The sequence below is a fragment of the Macadamia integrifolia genome, chromosome 10 (assembly GCF_013358625.1).
Source record: "Macadamia integrifolia cultivar HAES 741 chromosome 10, SCU_Mint_v3, whole genome shotgun sequence".
NCBI lineage: Eukaryota > Viridiplantae > Streptophyta > Magnoliopsida > Proteales > Proteaceae > Macadamia > Macadamia integrifolia.
The window spans coordinates 32,603,706-32,615,779 of record NC_056566.1 but is presented as its reverse complement, the minus strand read 5'-3'; the positions used below and the strand labels follow the sequence as shown (position 1 = coordinate 32,615,779).

The window sequence follows — 12,074 nt, the reverse complement described above, 5'->3', positions numbered from 1 at the left end:
CTTCAACAACAGGATTGCATAGGTCTTTAGGTGTATTATAGGTCAACAAATAATGTTTTAACAAGGATATCAAGGTGCGATGGGTAATTGTAGTGAGAAAACCAGAAACAGAGTATTGACAATAGATAGTATTATTCTGACTTAGAAACTCATGATTATCACTAGAATTCAAGAGAAATGGGCACTAGATCATTAGATAATCAGATACAGATTTTTTATGCCAACCAGATCAGTAGATAATTAAAAACAGTGGTTTTATGTTAGCTGAAAGTTGTGAAAATAGGAGCCGCCCCAGTTGCAGAACAGGTTATACTACTGTTTTGAAATTTAAAAGGAATAACTGGAATAGATGAAGATACAGACAACGGTATTAAAATAGTAAAACATAAGAAACAGAAGACAAAAGAAAGGAAGAGAGATCCAACCCATAGTTTTCACGGCGTCTAGGCCACCGAAGGTGTTGGAGAGGGTCCAAACGCAAGGTGCCTGGATGCCTAGATGCCTAGGCATCGCCTTGACAACTATGATCCAACCTGAGAATATGGTGTTGAACAGAGAAGAACATAGCCTTGGCACACGCACATAAGGAATTGTGGAACTTCATTAAATTCATTCACTCAATTCCATAATTCGATGGACACATTTCAAATTACAGAAATAACCCCATATATAAAGGTAATTCCCCAGGTATCCCTGCTGAATTGAAAACCTGTTATGGACCTGGTTTTTTGTCATATGGGTCTCTGGATTGGGTCAAGCTGGGCTAGGCATGGAAGTGCAATTGCATCACTATCTGCACAGTATGCCTACCTCTATTCCTAAGCAGAGCATAACGTCATCCCTGTGTTCCTTTTTTGCCAAAATTTCCTGTATAAAAGTTAACCACAGCCCATTTTGGTAATTCACCATCCTTTCACAGGTTCTGAGATCTTTTATTGACGTCATCTCTGATTCTAGTGAGGCCTGCTCATTTTGTTCGTAAGTTCTGTTGAGCAGCAGTCTTACTATTGCAGTGGACGAACAAGATTAAGTTGCAGCTTCTAAACTGCTGAGCTTTCCTTTCTTGTTTCAGCAGTATATCATATTTCTTAACTCTGTTCCTTCTTTCGGTATCTATTCTGGTTCACCGCTATTCCTCCATTGTCGAAAGGTAGAAGAAGCCCTATTTGGAAATTACATAAAGACCCTTATGCCCTTGAGTAATCCTTTTTTTTTTTGGTTTGGGGGGAGGGTGAATAATAAATTCAGCCAAAAGGAAGGGAATTAGGGGGGCCCCAAATGGGGGAAAAAAATAAATAATAAGAACATAGTAAGGCAATGAGGTGACCGAGGCGTTTGAGGGTTTTTTAGAGCGCCTTAGCGATAAGGCAAGTATAAGGCGTCGCCTTATTGACTAAAGCGTTCCTGTGTAATTTTTTTTATAAAACTATTCTATTTGACTCAAATCCTAGTCGAATCCTACTACTCATATGCTAAATAAATATTTAAGGTTCATACTTTATACCAATGCAAGATATTCATCTTCATCAATCATCATCATGATGATCATAACATATTAACATATAATATAAACACAATTATGAAACAAAATTATAAATATAAAGAAAAGAAGACTTTAAATATACAAGTATTCATTACTAATAGGTAAGGGCCCTACTTTGATCAATCCCAATAATGTTCAACTGCTAGGTATGAGAAACACACAATTGACGCAAGAGGAAAGAGAAACATACAGCGTCACTATCACGATAAGTCAAAAGAGAAGACACTATCTGCAGAATAAATTTCTGGAAAACAGGCCTGTGGAAGAATAAGAATCAGCTGTGTTTGAAGAAATTGGTTCTTCTCACAGTAACTGCGTTTTGGCCCCAAACTACACTATCAGAATTGCCCCTTTGTTTAAACACACCACTCACTTTTAGGAGCAAAGGTTCAGGAATGAGGGAGATTGAACTCCTATCCCTCTGTCCAGTCTACCACTCAAAACAGAGTATAACTAGTAAATATAGAAAATTACAAACGACTGAGGAAGTATAGGATGGAGAAATCGAATAAATAGAAGAAATAATTATGGGGCAAGAAGAAAGAAGGGGAATAAAGGTAAGGGTATGGAATGATTGTACTGCGTCAGCAAGAGTCTTACGACTCTCACGGTCACACTGTAGGTAAAAAAAAAAAAACTATTAAGACTAGAGAGTCGTAAGACTGATGAACAGATGAAGATGAAAGAAGAAGAAATAAGGAAGAAGAGAAAAAAAATTCTCACAAAGAAGATGAGAAAAATAAGAAAAATAAAAAAATAAACATCATACCTGAAGAGAGGGGAAGGAACCTTCGTCGGAGGCTGCCAGAGAAGAATCGAAGGAGGAGGGACCCCTGAAGTGTTTCATCGTTGGTTGTGGAGTGATTTGGGGTTTTGAGGGAATATCGTGTTTTTTTGGTAGAGTTTTAAGTCATTAGCTTTTGATCCAGTGTATCTTATGTGCTTCAAAATTTATGCACTAGCCAATTATGAAGTCTATTTTGGAATATTCATAAATCAGCTGTAAAAACAAATATTTTTTTAAAAAGCCCATAAGGCGGTCGCCTTAGGAGCCTTATAGCATAAGGCGGTTGCCTTTCATACCCAACATAAAGCAGCTTACTGCCTTAACCTCTCTCAAGCGCAGTAGCGCCTTAATAACTATGGATAAGAAGCAACTAAACAGACAAAGCGAAAATCCTATGTAGAGGGTTGAAAATGGGAGGGATGAAGGTCTTGGGAAACAAATTTGCATGTTCCTTGGGGAGTCAGCACAACAAGAGGAGGCTGGCAAAGCTTGCTTTTGATATCAAAGCCAGTCAAGTCCCAAATCTGCTGGAAGGATATGGACCTGGGCCCAAGGATTAAAGTATCGGTATCGGTTGCCGTATCGGAGATACGCTAAAGATACACACATAAATGGATAGGAAACATTTCTTTAAACACTTTTGCATAAAGAATTTGTTAAAAAAATCTATTGATAACATGTATTATGCATAAACACTAAATTGAGGGTATAAAACTAAGAATTCAAGGTTTGTAGTTGTCCCATAAATGTAAAATCCTTGTTCCCAACCTTGATTTCCACTTTAGTTGGAGAGAAATATGGCTGATAGCAACTTTGGAACAACAATCCCTCAAAAAATCGTGTTTTTCTGAAAAATTACCCATCTTGGCCATTATATGATCGTAGTGCATTGTATCGGTACATACCGATAGTCACCGATTCGTACCGATACATACTGAAATATATATTTCACCTCGATTTTATATTTTCCATAGAGTCGTATGGGTGCATATCATATCGTATCGTATCGATGTGTATCGGTGGTGTATTGATGCATATCGGTGTATTGTAGGATATATATATATATATATATATATCGATACGAAAGGATTTTAAAAATTTCATGTATCGTATCGGTCGGCTAAATTTAAGATACGTATCGGATGATATCGTATCGGTATCGGAGATACTTTAAACCATGACCTAGGGATCCATTTTCTAAGATTACGCTCCATCCAAATGTGACTGATGGCGCCATCAAAGGCAAATTTTCCCACAACACCACAGACAGATAAAATGCTGAATGACATATCTACCCAAATCCACTCTCACGTAAAAGGAAGGATCCTACGGATTTTTGGCCTGCATTTTCCTAAGAGCCCTTTCTAGATAGTGGAAGAGGAGGACTAGAGGAGCAACGAAAGAAGAGGTGATCAGCATCTTCTACAGCATTCCAACAGAGAACATGATTGGGAGATGTGAATCTGATGATGAATAAAAAAAGAATATGTCGGGAGGCAGTTTGAGAGGGTCCGCCAAACAACGAAGCTATGACAGGGGATGTGGAATTTGAACCAAACTAACTTGTGGCAAGGGGACAATGATTCACAAACTTTGATGAAGTCCCAAGCCTACTTAGAGCAAAAAGGCTAGACGGGGAAGCAGTCCAAACCACTAAAACTTCCCTACCCCTAGGCATCTGGAACGAAAAACAAGAGATTTCTTACCAAGACCTGTATTGTGAATAGCTCATGCACTTATTGAATGAAGGACCCCCATTGGTTGCCAATAGTCAAGCCAGAGGTGGGTAGAGACGCTATCATTAATGAGATAAGAATTGGCCGAGAGAGCTAGATGGCCTAAGCTTCAAAATCTTACTCCAGACATGAGAGGCGTTAGGGATAGAAGTGCTGTTAAAATAGAGTCATTGCGAAGAAGCCCTGAATAAACCAAATCAATCAAAATACTCTTAAACTTAGATGCGAGCTTCCAGATTAATTTGAGAATACCAGCTGAATTTACCTCTTTGATCCTCCTTTAGTTAAGTGATCCTATGTTGCTACCATACCTTCTGAAATACCAAATTGACCTTGTCTTTCACATTTAATTACGGTACAGTCCTGAAATATGTTTTCTTTTATTTCCATCGGTCTCTGCCCTCTGAAAAAAATCCATCACCCAGTGCACAAAGGCTTCCTCCCAGGACTCGAACCTACACCACTGCGCAGGCAGAAAGAGCCCTTTGCCATTGCTCCAAGCAACGACCCCAAAATCAGGGTCTCTGCCCTTTGACATTTACAAAATTCCCGTTGAGCATACTATTTGAGATTCCTTCACTTTAGTGGGCCTACAACAACCCAAAATCAGGGTTTTTTGATGGGATTGCATCACTAATATTCCCAGCGATGGAAGTGAGGTGTTATGGACACCTTTGGTTGGAGTAGTGAAACTGAGTTTTGATGGGTCACCTATGGGAAATCTGGGCCCATCCAGTGTGGGGAGTCATTATTTCTAGTGCAAAAGCTATTTTGAGGACATTGTCTGGACCAATTGGTGAGAGGAAGTCCATTACAGAAGTACTACTTTTGCTTTATATGGGGCTGGAGTTTGAATTTAAACAGGGTTTTGACGATATATTTCTGATGTGGTGGAAGGAGATTAGCTACCATCATTGCTTGGTGACTTCCAATACAGAAGGTCCACGGAGATCTACCCTTTTTCTTAGGCACATATAACACCTTACTTCGTACATCCAAGGTCAAGAAATGTATGGTACTATCTACGATGACAGATCTATTGCCCCTGAAAGTTGTTTGAAGGCTGAGATGGAGTTATACAAATTCTTTTCTCTTGATAGATTAAGTCTTGAACTATACAATGTATGTTTCTCATTACTGATGTTTGGATCAATCCTGCCCAAGCTTTCTCCTTGCCCCTTATTGCCTTTGCCAAAATGTGAAACATGTTCTTAAAGCTTGGAATACTAACTCTTTTGGGAATGTTTCCTCTCAAGTTATTGATTGCAGTAATAAGCTTACTTCTCTTAAAGTGATTCTTCAATCAGACCCTCTCAACTCCTCCTTGGCTGAGGAAGAAAAATATTAGTCGGCTACTCTCTCCTTGCCCAATAGGGTAGTTTTTTGAGACAGAATTCTAGAATCAATTGGTTGGAGCTAGGAGATACAAATTTAGATTATTCCATCGCTCTCTGAAGGCTAGAACCAACATTAACTCCATCCCAATGCTTATTGCTCTAGATGTTACCCAGGTTCATAGAGTTGAAGACATTAACTCCATCCCAAGGATTGTTCAAGTTAGACCCAATGCTGGCTACCCTCATCCAGGATGGTCTTATAAACAAATTCATCCCTAGCAATTTGGTCAGCATGCTCCAAGCTATATTCCCTCTGATGATGAGATTAGGTCTATTATCGTTTCTCACAAGTCCAACAAAGCTTTTGTTATGGATGGATTCAGTTTGGGAATTTTCTCCTCCACGTGGGATATCATATAAGACGATTCGATCAAAGCTATCAAGAGCTTTATTTTTAACCATAGTCAGATCAAAGGGATTAGTCTCACCTTTGGCCTTCCTCTGTCTCATCCCTTAAAAAAAGGGAGCACATGCTAAGGAAGACTTCAGACCAATCTCTTTATGAAATCTTCTGTATAAGTTCACTGCCAAGATTCTTGGCAACAAGATCAAACTTGTGATTGATGCCCTTGTTAGTGACAATCAATCGGCCTTCATTCCAGGTAGAAGTATTAGCGACAATATACTCCTCTGCAATGAGATTATGAGGGGTTTTGACAGGAAACCTCATTCCCCTGCTGCCCTCATTAAAATTTTGACGTTCACAAAGCTTTTGACTTCCTAAGGTGTGACTTCATTGTGTCGGTTATGTCCAAATGGGCTTCCCCCCGGAGTTTGTTAATTGGATCTTCCACTATATTTCTAACATCGTGCTTCTCTGTTTTGGTTAATGGGAGTCCGGCTGGGTACTTCTCTTCATCGGTGGGGATTCTTTAGGGATGCCATCTATCACCATATATCTTCTCCTTGGCCTTAAAAGTGCTTTCTAAAAGTATCCAAACTTCTACTGATCTGCAGCTCATATCTGCCATTCATAAGTGTAAGGCCATCAAGCTTACTAACCTAGCTTTCGCAGATGATTTGATGATTTTCTCTTAAGGCCAATGATACTTCCTTGGAGACTATTATGTATTACCTGCAGCTCTTTGAATCTATGTCCGGTCTCCACATTAACCTAGTTAAATCCCTCATCTTTTTGTTTAAGGTTTCTGAGTTTTTTAAGGTCTCTCTACTTGAGGAGATTGGGTTCTCTCTTGGCCGTCTCCCCAGTTAAGAATTTGGTGTTGCCTTTGATCCTGACCAGGCTGTCTGCCCATCACTACAATCCTATGCTCGACCTCATCAGAATTGATCCTGACCAGGTTGTCTGCCCATCACTACAATCCTATGCTCGACCTCATCAGAAAACAACGCTAGTTATAGAAAGGCAAGCTCCCGTCTTATACGATCCATTTGGAACTTATTAAATCTATTCTCAATGCTCAAAATTTCACATTTTGACCATGTTTCGACCCTGGTCGGTAGCAAAATTTAGAGGAAATCTGGGAATTTTTCCGAAAATGGTGGAAACCTTGGTTTTGACCCCCAAACTGTTTTTTTATTTTTTTGTATACGCCCAAATTTTTTTTATTTTTTATTTTTTATTTCTAACATATTCAAAGAATTAGTTTCATGAAAAAAAAAACACCTGAAGTGATAATTGTGGCGTTGACTCATGTTTGCTAGTGTACGTTGAGTGAAACTGTACTACTACTACATATATAAATTACTAACTAAAAATGGAATATTCATAATTAAAACAAACAAAACATAATGTAGATTATGCAAAACAAATCATAAAAATTGAAATCATTCTACTAAATTTACAAGTGCATTGTACCAAAAAAAAAAAAATGATATTTGGGAAAAATGGGGTTTACTTTTTTGCTCAAAGAATCCTTAGGTAGATGTACTTTGGTTGTGTAAGATTCAAAAATAGTATGAAAGATTGATGGAGAAAAGTTGATTTTTGCAAAGTGAGAAATAAGCCCTTTTTATAAGGGGCTGGTTAGGCCTATATGGTTGAACCCATCAAAATGGTCAAAATGTGTCGAAATCTGTCGAAATTGGGGACTTTTAAAAGTACCTTGGTATATAGTTCTGGGCACTTGCTATACGGTTGAAATGGTCGAAATTGCGAACCATGTTTGTTCTCTAAGCTTACTGTATTTATTGGTACGGAAATTATGGGTTACCTATGCCCACTATCACCACTCATAAGGCTTGAATCTATCTTCGCTGCATTTCTTTGGAAGTGTACTGAAGGTTCCAGATTTTTTCGGCCTTTAAGTTGGGCAGCAGTTTGTCTTCCAACAGGTGAAGGGCGTTTGGGTCTAGGACGTATCAAGGATGTCAATCCGTTGGTATTATCAAGCTAATTTGGAAGTTGGTTACTAAGAAGAAAAGTATGTCAATCCGTTGGTATTATCAAGCTAATTTGGAAGTTGGTTACTAAGAAGAAAAGTATCTAGGTTGATTGGGTGTACTCAGGCTTGCTTCGTTCAGCGACTGCTCCCATTCTACCTGATGCCTCTTGTGTTTGGTGTAAGATCTTTTCACTTAGGCCCACTGGTATCGGGGCTATCTCTACTTAGATTGGTGATGGCTTATCCACTTTCCTTTGGCTTGATCCTTGGCATCCGATGGGTGTTCTTCTCCATTCTTTCAATATCAGATCCGTTTATAGTTCTGGCCTATCAAATTAGTCATTGGTTGAATTTATCTTGACTTTGGGCATTTGGACCCCCTGGTCTCCTTCTCCCCTCAGCTGGCTGATATCTGAATTTCCTTGCCATCCATCTTTGGTTCTCATTTGAGGAGAGGAGACTCTGTTCTCTGGACTCCCTCTACGTCTGGTATCTTCTCCTCCGGAGCGGCTTGGGAATTTGTAGGGACTTGGGGTATTTCTTCTCCTTGGCTCAAGATTGTTTGGTTCAAGCATATTATTCCCCCCATTGTTTGGTTCGAGAATTCTCCCTTTTTAGAGGGAATGAATCTAGGTGGATATGTCTTTTGTTGGGTCTTCTGTTTGCGACATTGTGGGCAACCATAGGAAATTGACCTCCAACTCTCTCCCGATTAGGCACATTTGGGTTTCCATTTCTTTTTATGTCAAAGCCAAGAACTCTGATGTCTCTTCTACTTGTATTGCCTCCCCAAGGAACAGTCAAATTGTTGTATCCTGGGGTCTTCCTCCCTCCCTACTGCGAGGGTTGGTCCTTTGTCTCTTCTTCTCTCCCCCCCCCCTTCCATAGGGGCTTTTGTATGCATTTTCTTCTCGTAATGAATTATTTTATTCACCCAAAAGAAAGTCGTGTGGGGTTTTGATGTAATTGATGCAAATTGTTTGGAGCTGATTGTTTGGGCATCTGTAATTCCCTCATCACACATCAGTGAAATCCTCACTGTTTTTTGTTTTTTTTGTTTTTTAAATATATCATTCACTTACCTTTTCTTTAGAAACAAGTACATAGTGAAGCCTAAGGAGTCATTTTACTTTTATTTTTCCTGTTCTGAACTGCATGTCCTTGGGGTGATGAAGTTTGCCTGGGACTATGGTCCTCAACTATAGTACTATACTATATTGATCTTCTGGTTCCTTTTGTTTGGAATGCATAGGGCAGGTAAACTATAGTTGTATTGCATATTCTGGTATTGCTTTGTAAACATTTGTAAGATGATTTTTGGTTTGTTTTATATATTTATCTGGTTAACGTGGAAAGGATTAAGAATATACTGCCATTAGTCATGCCGTTGCAATTCAAAATCTAGTTTTTTCTCCACCACAGAAGAAAGGATGACTAATGTATGCTATATTAATTCCGTAAGAGCTATTTTTTTGTTATCAATCTAGAAATTCATTTTAACATCTCCTTCATCCATCAGAATGCTGCCCTTTTGAGGAAGTATGTGTACTTGAGCAATGACAGCTGCTACTCAGTTTCTGTAGAAGATGGTGTTGACCTCGTTTTCTTAGAAGGTTTCTCCTCCGATAGTGAGAGAAAGAGTATGGATCGTCTCCACAGATCGGTAGAGTCATCATCTGGTCCTGTTGCACGCTGTAAGAGTAATTTGAGTCGGATGCAAAGTCTTACTTTTGAAGCCCAGGCAAGTTAATTATTCAATTATTTGTTGCTGACTTTTCTCCATTCTCTTATGGTATTACTAATTTATCCTGGAAGAAATTCCATTTATATATATATATATATATTTTTTTTTATTTCTTAGTAACTTCACTATGAACTGTATATCAGAACAAGAGTAGAATTGTGTATACACTTGTATGCACAAATTTATGTATGTATCTTATTTGGCATGCATTATTTATGTATGCATCCAGACATGTAATAATCCAAGAGGGTACAGCTAAGGCTGCTAATAGGGAAAATTTGGGACTCGTGCACCATTTTCCGAATTTGGATCTGATAAATATTCACAAAATTACTTAAGTCTCTATTTCATGGAAATCCTTGTCATAAATGACACACATTAGGCATGACAACAACAACAACAACAAACTCAGTCTTATCCCAACTTAATGGGGTTGGTTACAATAGTTGTCTAGGCGACGACTTGGCGTCCAAGCGGTTTGCCTGGGGCCTAGGTGACAACCGTCTTGTATTTTGGCACTTATTTATGCCAAATTTCATTTAAGTAATTTTTTTTTACATTTACTTAAGATATTATTCATAAATAAGCAAGTACCCCTATTTGAATTCAATAAAAATAGTTTAAAAATCAAATTCCAAAAGGATAAATAGTCAACCCTCCAGTCCAAGAACAAAAATTGGATTTTGGTTATAGGGGCGATTTTCAACTTTTAAATGCTGGGGTTTTTTTCAATTATGAAAATTTTATAAATCCTATCAAGTTAAAACATTGCTAAAAATCAAAAGTCCGGCAAAGTAATCTTTTGTTTTGATATCTATAAAATTATTTTCATTCAGGCGATTATAACAGCATTTGTGCACTTTAAAATAAATTTGACCGGAGCATAACTTTATCATTACAACTCAAATTTAAGTAATCTTAGAATTGTTGGAAAGTTGATTTTATGCTATACCTAATATAAAAAGTCTCATGTAAAAATAAAATCATTTGACTAGTCAAACTTATTATAGAACTAGAGCATTTTTCTAATTGTTGATTTTTTATGACTTAATGTGACTTAGTGTTATTTTTTATGATGTGGCTAAATGTTGATATTTTATGACTTCATGTGGTTTAATGTTGATTTCTTATGATACAAGGTATATGTAGTTTACTAAATAATGTTAGAAAATAGGAAAAATAAAAAAAATAACACTGGGTCGCCTTGTTTGCCTTAAAGCGGGCGCTATCTTGGCTAACGCTTCCAACACCTTGGTTCGCCTTGGCACCGTGAAAACTATGGGCTACATGAATTCATACAACGCAAAATACTAAAAGTCAAAACAGAAAAGGGGAAAGGAAGGGATGGAAAGATGAGCGATGTGAAAGAAAGATTAGACTAGGACAATGAGAATAATAGGAAAGAGGCACAGTCCAGCAAGTTAGGAAAGTCTCAACTAAATGGGGTTAGCTACATGGATCCTTGCCCTCCTGTAGGCTCTATCCAAGTTCATACTTGGGACAAGGCTAAAACTTTGCAAGTCATTCCTCACCACTTCTACGGTCATTTTAGGCCTGCCCCTAGCTCTTTTGGCCCCTTCCCTCTGAATCATATCACTCATCCTTATTGGGGCGTCCTCAGGCCTCCTTTGAATATGATCATACCACCTCAAAATCGCAAAGCTTGTTGTTGATCGGAGCCGCTCCCAAATCAGCTCTAATATGTTCATTCTTTACTTTATCTTTCCTAGTTTTCCCACACATCCATCTTAACATCCTCATTTCAGCTACACATAGCTTCTCTATATGACTCTTCTTAACAGCCCAACGTTTCGCCCCATACATCATAGTTGGATGCACAACAATCCTATAGAATTTTCCCTTGAGCTTTAAAGGAATACGTCGGTCACTTTTGGCTTCTAAGCTCTCTCTCTCTTTAATGGCTACTTCTCGTTGAGACGCTCCGACACACCATCCCCTCCCCCATCTCAGGCAGCGGCGATCTAGGACCTCTCCGATCCATGTAGGTATACCCCTACCCTCCCTCTCTCTTCTATCTCCTCTCTCTCTCTCTCTCTCTCTCTCTCTCCAACTTTCTCTCATTTTTCTCTATTCGGCCCTCGCTCCTTACCTGTCAAGGATCATGACTACCTTTCTCTCGCAGCCCTATCACCGCTACTTTGCTCCGTATCTGTCGTCACCGACTCTCGCCTCTCCCATCCTCTATTCCTGCTCTTATTCGCGTGAAGAAAAAACCATCGATTCACCCCCCACGATTTCCTACTCATAAAAAAAGAGAGGAGAAAACAGAGAAAACAGTCATTTCCACGCTCTTTACTCGACGATTCCCTCTTCTCCACCCTCGATTCTCTCTCCTGTTCCTAGGAATCGATAAAGCATCGAGAAAATCTCATTCAGCCCTAGGATTTCCTACTTCAGATAAAAAAAAAAAAAAACAACGACCTACCACGGATTTTGCCCCTTCAATCCCACGAAACCCTCACATCTTTCTCCTACGGTTTCCTCTAAGCTTGCGAAAGAAA

The 12,074-nt window shown here is 38.8% G+C and overlaps 1 protein-coding gene across 3 annotated transcripts in view; it reads left to right on the top strand.

Moving 5' to 3' along the window:
- The window catches only part of LOC122090931, a 158,447-nt gene that overhangs the window by 85,966 nt on the left and 60,407 nt on the right, over positions 1–12,074 (top strand). For all 3 annotated transcript variants that reach the window (XM_042660708.1, XM_042660709.1, XM_042660707.1), the window contains exon 35: positions 9,328–9,549. In XM_042660708.1, the coding sequence (XP_042516642.1) occupies positions 9,328–9,549 (222 nt within the window). The remainder of the gene's footprint in view (positions 1–9,327; positions 9,550–12,074) is intronic.